General features: G+C 40.6%; 1 protein-coding gene across 6 annotated transcripts in view; it reads right to left on the bottom strand.

Moving 5' to 3' along the window:
• nf1a (neurofibromin 1a) overlaps nucleotides 1-16,084 on the bottom strand; it is a 135,153-nt gene that overhangs the window by 101,359 nt on the left and 17,710 nt on the right. For all 6 annotated transcript variants that reach the window (XM_080888706.1, XM_080888701.1, XM_080888704.1 and 3 more), the window contains exons 3-9: nucleotides 12,492-12,575; nucleotides 9,378-9,574; nucleotides 1,941-2,047; nucleotides 1,720-1,787; nucleotides 1,553-1,628; nucleotides 381-538; nucleotides 115-288 (exon numbers count right to left, since the gene is read on the bottom strand). In XM_080888706.1, coding sequence (XP_080744832.1) covers nucleotides 115-288; nucleotides 381-538; nucleotides 1,553-1,628; nucleotides 1,720-1,787; nucleotides 1,941-2,047; nucleotides 9,378-9,574; nucleotides 12,492-12,575 — 864 coding nt within the window. The remainder of the gene's footprint in view (nucleotides 1-114; nucleotides 289-380; nucleotides 539-1,552; nucleotides 1,629-1,719; nucleotides 1,788-1,940; nucleotides 2,048-9,377; nucleotides 9,575-12,491; nucleotides 12,576-16,084) is intronic.

The following is a 16,084-nucleotide window of genomic DNA, read 5'->3' as shown; positions in this document are numbered from 1 at the left end:
CGTTCATCTTTGATGTGTAAAGATTCATTACTATTCGCTATGTAATAATAAACAGTATTAACACAACCTAAGATTGAACAAACAGGATGAATGCTTTTCAGAAAGTGTTCAGACCTTGAGATCCATGACAATGGACTGGACCAGGAGGAAAATGGTGGAATGATCTTCCCAGTTGATGTAAGTAGAGGCTTTACAAAGTTTGACACAGGCAATGGCAGCACTCTCCATCAGCTGTTTGCTTCCACCTTGCCCTGCTAAAGCTTTCCGTAAACTGTCCAGAAAAAGTTTCTGCAGATACAAAATGACAGAAAAGTGTGTGTGTAATTAAAATGTGACTGGAATCAAACTCTGTTTTATCTCTGTGTGTTCTTCTGTCACACCTTGTTAGCCTTGCTTTCTTCCACTGTGTCTTTGGAGATTGTGTGTGTAATCTCTGGACAGAGTATGAGGAGGATTATCTGCAGTGGCCACACTGCTGCCTTCCTCTTGGTACTCTCTGCAAAACTGTCCACCAGGTCAAACAACTTCTCTGCAGCTTCTGTACAAAGACATAAATACACACATTTAATGCCAGGAACATTGCCAGTCAATTTTTTTTAAGCCACTATCATGTATGTTAAATTTGAAATAAAACATGTACAGCTGACAATATTTTTCATTACTTATATATTCTAGAGCAGCGGTCTCCAACCTTTTTTGCGCCACGGACCAGTTTATGCCCGACAATATTTTCATGGACCGGCCTTTAAGGTGTCGATGATTAATTACAACAAAATAAAACTAGTACCGGTACCGAAAAAAAGAAAATTTATTCATAACACACGTGAAAAGACCCAGGAAAACCGAGTTAACGATAAAAACGATAACAAAATAACGCTGAAAACCGATAAAAACCCTGAAAACTATACATTTCACACCTGAGCCTCAACTCTCGCGGCCCGGTACCAAACGACTCACGGACCGGGACCGGTCCGAGGCCCGGGGGTTGGGGACCGCTGATGTAGAACATTAGAAAAACATCTAGAAAATTAAAAGAATCTTTTGATGGCTATTGAACTACTCTTCAACTACTTCTACTACTTACAAAGGGACCTGTCATCTTTTACTGTTGTTACTGTTTCCATTCAACCATCAGCTGAACCAGCAGTAGTAGTGATGTCACTTGTAGAATGCCATTCAAAAACTTTTATTGTTCTTACTGATTATTTTAAACATATATCGCTGGAGAGAATAGACCATTTCTACAGTACATCAAATGTGCCATCAGTATATTCAAACACTGCCAATGCATACAGTACCACTGCACACGCTCTGTACCACTTACTAAGCAGGCATGGAAGCTTTTTCTCTAACAGACTAAATCAGCTCAGCTGCTACAAGATAGCTGTTTGATATTGTCTGTGTGTGTGTTTCATTATTACTATTACTAAAAACAGTTGTAATAATACACAATCATATCAACCGTTCTAACAAAATAACTTCCCAGATATGGGGGTAATTATTTCTTCTCCATCATCTTATATATTAATATTATATTTAACTCTTTTCATACCTGCCATATCTGACTGTGGTCGCTGGTACAGCATGGTGAACTCATCTGGGTAACACTCCACCCAGTTCCAAAATGCCTGAAAAAAAGAAAAAGACGTGTCACATTTGCATTATTCACTGATATCATGCTTAAAATTATTTTGCACTTTTACAAAGAGAAAAAATTACCTTCTCTAAACTGCTGATGACTGCAAGCTGGGCAGGCTTCTTTAGAGCTCTGAACTTCATTACAGTTTCTAAGAGAAGAAAGCCAAACAGAATTTTTTCTTTAACATCTCTATTTCATAATTTCTCAATAAAAAACTAATTTTATTCTTCTAATAATTCCGTAGTCTGTTTACAAATAGTATAGCCCCAAATGTAAACCTGTAAGTGCATTAGAAACGAACCTTGTAACAGCCTCTTCAGCTTAGAGCAGTCCACATTGATGTACTGCATGAGCTCTATGTCATGAACATCAACGTTATCCTCTGAGCAGACGGTCAGCTCTTGAAGCCTGAAAAGACAAGGAGTGAATTCTGCTGTTCAGCAGTTACAAACAACAAGGCATAAAGAAAAGAGAGCTTAAAACATTAATCTGGAAATCAGAGGTACTCTCTGCTGACCAAATAACTGAATATTCATTATTCATACTACAGCATAACCCTATAATATTATAGGAATGGACCCTATGCCAGTAAAACTCAATTTGATATAATAATCATATTAAAAAAGAACTATAAAAATTTCATGAGTTATCAACTATATTCAGCAAATGTGTGATACATGACACATATCCCATAATTTGTAAATGCTCCACGTCTTGAAATAAATCAAGACTCGGATAAATCCAGACTAGTTTACCCTGCCCAGGATAAGGTTACCAGCCCCCCACCCTGAACCCACGTCTTAGGAGGGCGCTTGAAGGAGAGACCTGGTGGCCGGGCCCAAGTCTCAGGAGGAAACATCAAGAGCAGACCCTGAAGAGTCAAAGACGGAGGTCCTGCCAATCTGAATTTTGGCTAAAGTATAGTTCAAGGACCTCCACAACCCCACTGACACATCTTCCATAGAGGAAGCAGAGTTAAGAACGAGGCGGACAAAATTGACTTGGGGGTAAGGTTATTGAGGTAGTTGAACAATTCTCTGGTGGCAGGACCTCTAGAGTGGATGAGATTCACCCCAAGTTTCTCGAAGCCACGGTTGTCTTGGCTGACACACCTCTGCAGCTGCACCCCTGGATAGGCATTCAGTCCGATCTTTAAGATGGGGATGGGGGTGTGTGTTCCAAATATAGAGGGATAACACTCCTCAGCTTTTGGGCAGACCTATGGCAGGGTACTGGAAACGAGAGTTCATCCATTTATTGAACCTGGGATTCAGGAGGGACAATGAGGTTTCTGTCCTGGTGGTGGAACGCTAGATCAGCTCTTTATCCTCACAAGGATATTCAAGGGGGTGTGGAAGATTGAACGCAACCAGTCTACATGTGTTTTGTGGAGTTGGAGAAAGCATTCAACTGCAACCTTCGGGGTATCCTATGGGGGGTGTTTTGGGAATATGAGGGATAGCCATAGCCAGGTGATAAAAGGCCTCAGAATTTAATCTTTGCTTTTTGCAGATGATGTAGTTCTGTTGGTTTCATGTGCTCCAGTTTGGACTGGAGCGGTTCACAGCAAAGTTTGTAACAGTAGGAATGATATCTAGCACCTCCAAATTTGAGGCCATGGTCCTATGCCACTAAATGGTAGTGTGTCGACTCCACAGGATGAAATAAGATGCACCTGAGATCAATTTTGAATGTCATGGCAAGGGCTGTGATTAGTTATGCACAAGTTAGATTTTTGTTTTTTATTTTTAATACTTGTGCAAGAATTTCAAGCAAACATTTTTCACGTTGTTATCATGGAGTACTGTGCGTAAAATTGGGAGGTGAAAAATGACTTTATTCCATTTTGGAGAAAGTTTTTAACATGACATGAATGTGCAACAAGTGCTTTGAATACTTTCTGAATAAAGTATGCATGCACTACATTAAACCATTAGAAAGACAAAAGACACAGCAGAGAAAGCTTTCAACTCACTAAACTTTCAATCTGGTTCCAACCAAACACCAAGACACACTTAGATGATGCCCTTATGTGTACTGACTTAGAAATCATCTTAATAAATAATGAAAGTCACAGACCTCCACTGCACTATAATCCAGTACATCTTGACTTGAGAACATATACCAATAGGTCTGTATATAGTGTAAGTTTGCTTAGCCAAGGAGACTCACGAGTAAGTTTTTTCTGAGGTACCAGCCAGAAAAAAAAATGGATTCAGTTTAAAATGCTAACCACACAAAGGATGTTTGTACATTTAAGACACAACACCCTAAACAGTGAATGAAAACAAACCCAATGCAATTTCCTATACACCAAGAAATATGTTCAACACTCACCCACAAAAACAATACAAAATGCCATTAACCAGTAAATTCATTCCACAAGGAGTCCATAACATCAGTAATAAGGAGTTGCTTGAGTTCACTCACAAAAGTGAAGACAAAAAACCAGAGTGGATTCCATATTAGATCTTCAGTTCATTCTTTGTTACTAAAAAAAGTTGCACAATCAAAACTCTACCTCAGGTTCTCCAATCCCCATGAAGCAAAACAAGGAAATGAGCCCAGCACATTCAATCAAAGTATCCTGAAGCTTTCATTCGTTTACTGTATTTCACACCCAAATAAGCTGCCACTGAGACCAACTAGGTTTAAACAGCTGGTCTGACTTACTGCACCAGAGTCAGTCTGGGTCATACTTCTGGCGATTCAGCATTTTATTTCAGTGGAGTGGCCCAAAAGAAGGCTAGCCCTACCGTGGATTTACTGGATATCGTGGATAAATGATGCAGAGTTTCAGCTGGAGGTTAATCTGACTGCTTCCTTTCTGGCGTCTTCCATCGCGAGTCCTGGCCCATAAAAAAGGAACATCTGTGTACAGTATAGTATACAGGAATATCTGTGTATGGCCTGGTAGTCCACAAGTCAAACTGGGACATTCCCCCTAGCGCGGCTGAGCATGACCAAGCTAAGATCATGTGTGACTTAAGAGATACAGACAGACAAACTGGTGACGGCTAACCATCAGGACATGGTAGTGGTGGACAAGCAGAAGAAGACGGCTGTAGCGACAGATAGCGACATTAGAGGAAAGGAAAACAAATAGCTCGAGAAATACCAAGGGCTGACAGAAGAGCTCAGAGAGACTTTTGGTCTCATCTGATCACACTATGTTCTCTCAGTATTTCACAAGCTTGTCTAAATGTTGTTCAAGAAAATTCTAAATGCGCTTCAACATTCTTTTTCTACAGCAATGGAGTCTTGCGTGGTGAGTGTGCATACAGGCCCTAGCGGTTGAGTGCATTACTTATTGTGTTCTTTGAGTGAGTAGGTTTGATATCTGTGTAACCAACTGTATCAAATATTTTCCTGTTAGATACTCCCTGCAACATTCTGCATACCCTTCTGTTTGTTGCTTGGTTTGTGGAGGCACTGATTTTTCTGGCTTATACCAAGCCAATATATATTACTTGTAGATGATTTATTTATCGACCGTCTTTCATAAAACATGGTTCTGATTGCATATTATTACTGTGTGTCGTGGTCATGTGGCTTTTGACAGGTGACATAAGATGGCACCGCTCTGTATTTCATTGTACAATGAAGAGTACATGTGCTCAAAACATGATACACTAGATGGAATAAGTAAGGAAATTTGAGGTTGAAAAGAACAAAGTTAATTCTTTTCCATGTTCATGTTTTTTTGGCCCTGGAGGAAGTGCGTGGCTTTTTTCCCCCCTGTTGTTGTCTTAGATTTATTTACCTTTAATTAAACCTCTCTGATAAGGATGAATAACAAATGGTATGATTTTATATAGTTCAGATGCAAAAGCTAAGAACTCAATAATTAGATTGCTGGGTGGGTTTAGTTTCACAAGCAGTGTGATGAAAGCTTGATTTATACTTGGTGGGATTCTCTAGGTGGTTTTAAAATCTAAAATTATTGTAATAAAATAAATAGCACTGTAGGTTCTATAACTTTCTGTAGTCCCGAATGGATGTCTACATGTTGAAAACAACAAGCACGATAAGTCCGGTTTTACGATAAAATCTAAATTTGGTATGACTACCTTTGTACTTCAATACAGCAAGAACAGCCTGAACTCTCTTGTTATTTATTTCTTTATTTATTTAGTCTTTAGGAATAGTTCCACAGGCTTTTTGAAGGATGTTACAAAGCTCTTCTTTGGGGTTTGGGCTTTGGCGAGGCCAAACACTGATAGTTTTCCACTGTGCAATAATAGAGAGGCAAAAATAATTAATGGACCTAAATATAGCCTAGAGACTTACTGGACAAGATTCCCCAAAAAATTCTTTATTGTTGGCACGTTTATTGCCTGAAGCCCCAAGTCAGGGGATTACTAAGGATAATAATACAGGGTGCATTAAAAAGAATCATCTGGTTTCAAAGGCTTTATATTTTAAAGTAGTTCGCCTTGTAATCGGAAGGTTGCCGGTTCGAGCCCCGGCTCAGACAGTCTCAGTCGTTGTGTCCTTGGGCAAGACACTTCACCCGTTGCCTACTGGTGGTGGTCAGAGGGCCGGTGGCGCCAGTGTCCGGCAGCCTCGCCTCTGTCAGTGCCATCACCAGTGTGTGAATGGGTGGATGACTGGTTGTGTAAAGCGCTTTGGGGTCCTTAGGGACTAGTAAAGCGCTATACAAATGCAGGCCATTTACCAATGTCCACAAGTGCTCAATGTGTCCCTCTCTGGACCCATGCTATACAGTGGGGCAAAAAAGTATTTAGTCAGCCACCGATTGTGCAAGTTCCCCCACCTCCCACTTAAAATGATGACAGAGGTCAGTAATTTGCACCAGAGGTACACTTCAACTGTGAGAGACAGAATGTGAAAAAAAAATCCATGAATCCACATGGTAGGATTTGTAAAGAATTTATTCGTAAATCAGGGTGGAAAATAAGTATTTGGTCAATAACAAAAATACAACTCAATACTTTGTAACATAACCTTTGTTGGCAATAACAGAGGTCAAAGGTTTACTATAGGTCTTTACCAGGTTTGCACACACAGTAGCTGGTATTTTGGCCCATTCCTCCATGCAGATCTTCTCGAGAGCAGTGATGTTTTGGGGCTGTCGCCGAGCAACACGGACTTTCAACTCCCGCCACAGATTTTCTATGGGGTTGAGGTCTGGAGACTGGCTAGGCCACTCCAGGACTTTCAAATGCTTCTTACGGAGCCACTCCTTTGTTTCCCGGGCGGTGTGTTTTGGATAATTGTCATGTTGGAAGACCCAGCCTCGTTTCATCTTCAAAGTTCTCACTGATGGAAGGAGGTTTTGGCTCAAAATCCCACGATACATGGCCCCATTCATTCTGTCCTTAACACGGATCAGTCGTCCTGTCCCCTTGGCAGAAAAACAGCCCCATAGCATGATGTTTCCACCCCCATGCTTCACAGTAGGTATGGTGTTCTTGGGATGCAACTCAGTATTCTTCTTCCTCCAAACACGACGAGTTGAGTTTATACCAACAAGTTCTACTTTGGTTTCATCTGACCACATGACATTCTCCCAATCCTCTGCTGTATCATCCATGTGCTCTCTGGCAAACTTCAGACGGGCCTGGACATGCACTGGCTTCAGCAGCGGAACACGTCTGGCACTGCGGGATTTGATTCCCTGCCGTTGTAGTGTGTTACTGATGGTGACCTTTGTTACTTTGGTCCCAGCTCTCTGCAGGTCATTCACCAGGTCCCCCCGTGTGGTTCTGGGATCTTTGCTCACCGTTCTCATGATCATTTTGACCCCACGGGATGAGATCTTGCGTGGAGCCCCAGATCGAGGGAGATTATCGGTGGTCTTGTATGTCTTCCATTTTCTGATGATTGCTCCCAGTTGATTTTTTCACACCAAGCTGCTTGCCTATTGTAGATTCACTCTTCCCAGTCTGGTGCAGGTCTACAATACTTTTCCTGGTGTCCTTCGAAAGCTCTTTGGTCTTGGCCATGGCGGAGTTTGGAGTCTGACTGTTTGAGGCTGTGGACAGGTGTCTTTTATACAGATGATGAGTTCAAACAGGTGCCATTCATACAGGTAACGAGTGGGGGACAGAAAAGCTTCTTACAGGAGACGTTACAGGTCTGTGAGAGCCAGAGATTTTCCTTGTTTGAGGTGACCAAATACTTATTTTCCACCCTGATTTACGAATAAATTCTTTACAAATCCTACCATGTGAATTCATGGATTTTTTTTTCACATTCTGTCTCTCACAGTTGAAGTGTACCTCTGGTGCAAATTACTGACCTCTGTCATCATTTTAAGTGGGGGAACTTGCACAATCGGTGGCTGACTAAATACTTTTTTGCCCCACTGTATGTTTAAAGTATTTGTTGAGTCAAGTCAGAGAAGAGCCAAGGGCTCAGAGATGAGCTTGAGAAGATGTGGAGGGTGAAGTTAACAGTGGTCACATTAGTAATCGGAGCCCTAGGTGTCCGTCCCTGGTACTTCATTTACATCATCTACTAAATCTTCCAAGTGTACTTCACGTAGTCTTGGTAACCGGCTACAGAGGATCCAGGTTTCAAGCTTCGCCATGATCTTATCTTTTAGTTCAGTTCTTCAATCGCCCCCTACAGCTGTAGCATGAGTGTTGTACCTTGTGAATCTCTAGCCATGAGAGCAATCCTTTCTTCCGAATGTTAGAAAACAGAGCTACTAGTTGTTTCGCCGTTAATGTGGATGCTGGGTATCGAAGACTCCATAAGGCCCTCATCCTATTCATGTAACCCCTTCCGCAGGGGTTACTTGCATAGTAGCATTCAAATAGCGCTCTATTTTCGTCACTTGCCTACCGATGCCGTCTGGTTCCAGTAGCCCACTTCTAATCAGCATGCCCTGGTTCCTCGACACCTGATGCGGACCTTGTTAATCCAGGCGACTTCCGAGCCGGTATGGCTTCACATTTATCTCTGTCACTCATGTCTGCGGTAGGCTTGGTTAGCATGAGGGGTCTAGCCGTGTGTGTGTGTGTGTGTGTGTGTGTGTGTGTGTGTGTGTGTGTGTGTGTGTGTGTGTGTGTGTGTGTGTGTGTGTGTGTGTGTGTGTGTAGACACATTTTGCAATGATGCTTAAAACTGATCTCAGGTGCATTGTTTTCATTGATCATCTGTCAGATGCAATCAGATCAGATCATCTGCAACTTGATTGCAATCCACCTGGCATAAAGGTATAAATTCAGGCAACTGGACTTGGATTTAGAAAGACACGCCTGTGTATATAAAGTTCCCATTGATGACAGTGTATGTGAGAGCACTAGCCAATCCATGATGTCAATCCATCCAATCCATGTCAAGCCTTCCAATCCATGATTATTCTGTTATGCAATATTATTTTTAATATGTCTACAAGAATTTCAAGGAATCTTTTTCACTTTGTCACAGGGCATTGTGTGTAAAATTTTGGAGAAAGTGCTGTGAATACTTGCACCGTATATATTGCTTAATTTTTTTATTAGACCTTCAAACAGTTTAGAAATCTGTCAAAGACACATTTGAAACTAATAATTATCTAATTCACTTAACTAAATTCACCCTTTTTTTAAAAAAAAATAAAAATTTAAGTAGGCACATTGGACTTCTTTGAGAAGTTAGAAATTCATTCAATTCATTAAAAGATTTGATATATTTTTTTCAACCTCAAACCCTCTAGGCCACTGGTCTATTTCTTTTCATTTTATATATTTACACAACAAATGACAGACTTAGGTGAATGTGCTACCTGGTCGAAATGCGGCTAAAAACAGCGCTGAAGTTGTTGGAGCTCAGAGAGAAGAGGACAGCCGAAGCTGAGGCTCGTAGCTCAGCAGCATGCTGGTGCTGGTGCCCCTCACGATACGTGTGAATGAAATGGCAGATCTCTGGCAGCAGCTGTTTGACCAGCATAGTTTCATCCAGACGCAAGCAGTCCTTGGATTGCTGAGAAGGGAAAACAAAGAGGAGGGCAATCAACAAAAGGGCTACATGATGTTTCAATGATGTGAAATGGCATTTTGATTGGGAAGCTATTTGAAATTACAAACACAGCCCTAGCACAAACTACTGAGAAGTACCAGGCTTCAGTCATTTTTGTGAAAGCCAAAGGTAAACCAATCCCAGGGTCATGGGGAGCAAGATTCATGAAAGAGAAGTGTACTTAGGGGTTTGTGTCTGCATGAGGGGAAACAGCAACAGAGACACTGAATAATTTCTGAGTTACACTACATAATAGTAGTAGAAATGGTAGTGATGGTGAAGCCTAAATTTGACGGACAACAACTTGCCACTATACCCCAGATATTCAATGTGTCTGTTACAGTTTCTACTCACACAAAGTCAAATCAAATCTTTGATGTTCTTGCACTATATACTATTACAACTAGAGCTGGGCGATATGAGATTTTTTCATATCACGATATGTTTTTTTCATTTCAGGCGATAACGATATCTATCACGATATAAGCCAAATAACTATATTTGTAAGATTTAAATGTGCCGTTGCTCACAAGTAAAATGTGAAATAATCAGCAGCTTGTTTTTATTTAAATATTTATTTCCCATAATAAGTTCAACAGGGTAGATGTACTTAAGGAACATGAGACTTTTTCAGATAAATAAAGGCAAATATTGCAAACTACACAAAAGGCAGCCGCTAAAGCGTTTAAGTTTGAAAATAGAACAAACAAAACAGACGACTAAATTGTCAATTCCACTTAGAAACAAAATATTAATTCTAAAAATAAATCTTAGTTTGTTTTACAGAAGAACAGACAAAACTGACTAACTTTTGTCAATATCAAATAAACTGAGAACTAAAAGGAAATTCTCAATCTCTCCTTGTTGTATAGCTTAGCTTTTCAAACAGTTTTAACAGTTACTTTAGTCTGACAAAAGCCGAATGACGAATTAGCGCTTCCAGTCAGAGACTGAGGCTACGTCCACGCGTACACGGGTATTTTTGAAAACTGAGATTTTCCGTTTTCGTTTTAAAAAAATAATCCCGTCCACACATAAAGGCAGAAATGAAGGAAAACGCTGCTATGAACATGCCAAAGCAGCAGGTGGCGCTAGATTCCTAACCGTGCCGAAATGTTGGCCAATCAGAAGTCTAGAAGCCTCGGTGGGAAAAAGTAAACAAAGCTGGGGCATAGAAGCAGAACCGAGTCGTATGTGTGGACGGACAGTAACTGTGTGTATATGTAAGCATTTAAACACTGCAGAGAGTAGAATTAACAGTATTGTAGAAATTCATTTCACCGAAACAATAACGTGGCGCACAGTGTGACGCATGCACCAGTTTATTGTATTTCCAGACTTGCTTTCGGCACAATTTACAGTGCACGCTACTCTATTTTTTGTCAGACTTGAAATAGCCGAAATACCTTCACACTACGGAACTTCTATGGCTCTTCCGTTTGACAATCTCTCCGGCATTGGAACCATCATCTGTTTTCTCTTCGGTCACGCTCGGTTGATTTTTCTAGTCGGCACACTCATTTCCTCCATTACGCGCTGGCTCCATTACCCACTGGCTGCTTCCCAAACAAACACACGTGCGGCTTGGCACTTGTGCTGTACGTAACAAGTCACGCGACGCGACGTGACGCTGCGGCTGTGATTGGTTCGGCTCTGCACTACTTAATTTGGAATGGCTGACCTTTTTTTTTTTTTTTTTTTTTTTTGAGGACAAGAGCGGCTAGGTCTATCGCGATAGCTTAATTTCTCTATCGAGTAAAAGTTATATCGCGATACATATCGTTATCGTTCTATCGCCCAGCTCTAATTACAACCATTTGCCCCCTTCCTGATTTCTTAGTTTGTCATATATTTCTCACATGTTTCAGGTCATCAAACAAAGTCTAATACTAGATAAAGATAAGCCAAGTAAATACAAAAAGCTCCTAAAGGATTTAATTTATTAAGGCAAAAAAAGTGCCCCAAACCTACATGGCCCTCGAATGTTGGCACTCTTAGCACCAAGAACTCCTAAAGAAATTGGTTGAAAAGTTTGACCCAATGTCTTGGTGTCATTGTGCTTCAGAGGGGTTTGTAGTTAACAACCTATGGTCTAGATTTAACACATAAGCACAAATCTCCTGTTAGATGGTAAGAAATTGATTTTCCTGTACTGACAAAGTCTGTAACTAGACTTATTACTCGAGCTTCTCCTTTGTTCTACAGCCAAATATTGCTGCAAGAGTCTAACAAGTGAATAGAGTATTCCAGTGATACAAAGTTATCCAGTGAACATCTTGACTTAAACAAACTAAACACATATTGCATTGGGGTGTAGTGGTTACAATATATTAAAATATATTAAAAGAACAACATTCATCTCTGAGATGAAGCCTAGTAGAGTAGAAGAAGTTATAAAATGATATTGAATGGAAGTGAATGTACTTCAAATTTTTACTGAAGCACAGTATATATCAACTGAGTTAACTTCTACCAATTCCACCGGTAATTTTAATAAAATATATTTAATGCGTTAAAATGAATGTAAGCTCTATTATATCTATATTATACAGTCAAAGTGAAATAAAGCAAGTCTCATGAACTACATTATCTACATTTTGCTGAACAAAGCTGCTGGTGTCACGGCTGCTATGCAGCAGGAGTGGCACTTCATAGGTTAGACTGTCTCATTTAATTGGCCCTCAAGATCACAAGCGTTACACTGTATTATAGTGCCATCTACTGACAAATTACGGAAAGAAAATTTCACTGTCAAGTCAATGTTGCCTTAGTTAGATATGGTCTTCAATAAGATGAGGTCACTTAGACATAACTAAGTTTGCTCAAGTGAATTTTTTTTCCCTGACAGAACAAAACCATATTGTGAGAGGGTAAAGCTCACCCCAGCCAGGCACTTCTTCAGGGTATCTAGAATGATGAGCTGAGAGAGGTAGAGGTTCTTCTCAGATGCTTCTCCAAATATCCGCTGTGAAGACAGGCACAGACATAACATCACTGAATTAGATCTTAAATCTTAGGGTGTTTTCATACCTATGCTTTTTAGTCTGCTTAAATCAAATTTTCATTCTTTTTTCTGCTGTTGTGAACTTAATTTTCGCAGATGTGAACACAGTAAATTCACTTAGGCGTAAGGCAAAAACAACCACACTGGGACCCTTTGGGGTGATCTCAGTCCAGTTCTGAACTCCAGAGTAATTACTTTATGGTGGTACGCCATAAAGTAATTACTCTAATGCAGACTTCTCCCACAACTCCACCCCGTGCTTCCTGCAGAAGTTCTGACAACTCTGCAATATTAGGCCTCATCACTGATGGGGACAACAGGGAGTACAGAGAACTGACCCAAGATTTTGTGGACTGGTGCCAGCAGAAATACCTCCAGATCAACACTAGAAAAACCAAGGAGCTGGTGGTAGACTTCCACAGGCACAGGTTGGGAGATTCTGACAGCACTGAGCAGCTCCTTCAGTGGCAGGCTGCTGCACCCACGATGTGGGACGGCGAGATTTCGCATGTCTCTCCTTCCTACTGCTGTCAGACTCTACAGCATGGTCTCTGCAGATGACCACACATGTGCAGACAGACACACATCCTGTACACAACTGTAACTGTCTCCCTGATGTGCAATATTACCAAAAGCAATTTACCTACTATAACAGAGCACTTTATTCTATTTTATAATAGTATTTTATTCTTGAGGAATAGTATGTTATTCTAGTTTATCTTATCATATTCTTTTGTGTTTTTCTTAAGTTTTACTGCTCTTAAACTTGTACTTTCTGCCATGACCAAAAGATTTCCCATGTGTGGGACTAATAAAGGTTTATCTTATCTTATGTGACAGAATCCCATAGAGCAGAGTGCATGAACTTTAGTAACTAGCCTTAAACTCAATCAAGGGTTAATCTGAGAAGCAACAAGGTTCAAATTCAAATTCAAATTCTATTTGTCACATACACAGTCATACACAGCACGATATGCAGTGAAATGCTTACACAACTGCTCGTGACCTAAAGAAAAATGAAAAGGCTATGAATAAGATAGGAAATAAATATGAAAAGGGTACATTTAACTAGGAAGGAATAAAATAAAATAAAAATTAAAGTTAAAAATGAAATAACTGTGTGGCTCCAGCAGATCCCGGGAATAACATCGGAGCTCTCTGTCCAGAAGGCTACTCCATTTTACTCTAGTTATGCAAATTGGAATGGTCAAGCAGAAAATGTTCTAAAAATTGCTGAAGAGATGGAAAGACCCAAATAAAACATCTTAAAAATTAACAATGCATTCAGACACGGTCAAGACAACCTTAAAGAATAACCTTAAAGTAGAGAGGTGATTTAACTTGTTGTTCCTAGAGTATTTAAAAGTAGAATGGGAGGCAGAGCCTTCAGTTTTCAGGCCCATCTTCTGTGGAACCAGCTTCCAGTTTGGATTCGGGAGACAGACACTATCTCTAATTATAAGATTAGGCTTCAAACTTTCCTTTTTGCTAAAGCATATAGTTAGGGCTGGACCAGGTGACCCTGAATCCTCCCTTAGTTATGCTGCAATAGACGTAGGCTGCCGGGGGATTCCCATGATGCATTGAGTTTTTCCTTTCCAGTCTCCTTTCTCACTCACTATGTATTAATAGACCTCTCTGCATTGAATCATATCTGTTATTAACCTCTGTCTCTCTTCCACAGCATGTCTTCTATCCTGTCTTCCTTCTCTCACCCCAACCGGTCGCAGCAGATGGCCGCCCCTCCCTGAGCCTGGTTCTGCCGGAGGTTTCTTCCTGTTAAAAGGGAGTTTTTCCTTCCCACTGTCACCAAAGTGCTCATAGGGGGTCATATGATTGTTGGGTTTTTCTCTGTATCTATGAAGCGCCTTGAGGTGACTTTTGTTGTGATTTGGCGCTATATAAATAAAATTGAATTGAATTGAATTGAATTGAAGTGACTGTAAACAGTGTGCGGGCAGACAGGCTGAGTATTTCAGAAATCGGTGATCTACCAAGATTTTCGAACACAACTATCTAAAATATCCTTAAATTGCTGTTGCCTCACAACAAGAAGGTCCTGAGTTAAAGTCCAGCACCTATAACTTGGAGGGAAGAAAAACAACACTAAAACTAAAAATCAGTTAAAGGGGATCACACGCGGGCTCTCCCTGACTGCAACAGTGACGAGGACATACTGTCCACCTTACTGTCTGTTTCTCATAAATGAGGACTGTATGGAGGAGAGGCTGTTTGAGCCAGGTGACAGGTGATTCACCGGACTGACAGAAACCGAATTTCCCTCCTTGGCCGAGTGTACATCCACATCACACCACAAACATAAAGTTTCTTTCCAAAGCACGATTGGGAATCCCATCAGCATGTCTGCAGGGAAAAGTAGGCCAATGTGTATGAAGAGGGGGTAAAAAGAAAAAGAAAAGAATCTGATGTTCTGAGGACAAGAATGCACACTTTTTGGAGATCTTTTGTTTTTTTCGCCACATTATTTCACTGATGACTGATCATCTCACTGATGATGTGGGGAAAAATAATTCCCCGTATGAAGTAAGTAAAACGACTTACTTCATATCAGAAGTGAGGAAAAGCGAATCCCAAATGTAATTGAAGGATATTGTAACATGGAGATTTCCTGCGGACATGCTGATGGATATTAGAATTTCCAATAGTCATCAGTAGGAAACAGTTTTTGGTGATATATAGTAACCTGTGATGTTGTACACTGTTTGGTTTTGCTTGGGAAAATAGAGAATATATTATTGCATAAAATAGCGCTGATTGAGTGTTGCAAACATCTGCTTGGCCAGCTGATTGCAAAGCTCTGTACAATCGGATTGGTGGGGAAAAGCAGGAAAGTTGGACTCTTGTCTGGTGACTCAGGCTCTACTCTACACAATCCTCATTTATAAAGTGCTTTACAAACTCGAATATTACAGCTAACAACTGGGTTTTCCTTTTTGAGTGCAGCTAGCTGAACAACAGACTGCCCCTTACTGCTAAAGACACAGAGAGTGAAAGTGGACAGTAAGCACATTTCTTAAGTCCAGCTTCACAGACAGTGTTACATCTATGTTGGTTCTTGAGAGTAGGGCTCAATGGTGTAAATTAGCCTTTCCATTTGTAGCGTTTTATGCCTCATTTAACCCTTTAAAGCCGGTTGGAGCGGGCACGCTCTGTTTTGCGTAACTATTTTTAAATCCCGGTAGCTCTGCAACCACGTAAGCTAGCACAATAATTTTTTTTGCATATGAAACCGGAGGAGTTGTACTTACATCTTATGCCATCAGCTTGTCCTAGGTCACAGTTTCCTTCCACATAAAGCTTTGCAAAAACTGCATAAAAAGCGCTTGCAGCAACAAAAACATAATATTCCAGAAACACACTCTGCCGATCCGATCAGCTGTTCATAACACTTCCTATGTTGGAATAGACGTCAGCGCGAACTATTGCATGTCCACCATGACCTGCCCGAA

This window comes from Rhamphochromis sp. 'chilingali' (genome assembly GCF_963969265.1).
Source record: "Rhamphochromis sp. 'chilingali' genome assembly, chromosome: 8".
Classification (NCBI taxonomy): Eukaryota; Metazoa; Chordata; class Actinopteri; order Cichliformes; family Cichlidae; genus Rhamphochromis; species Rhamphochromis sp. 'chilingali'.
This window is presented reverse-complemented; position numbering and strand designations above follow the sequence as displayed.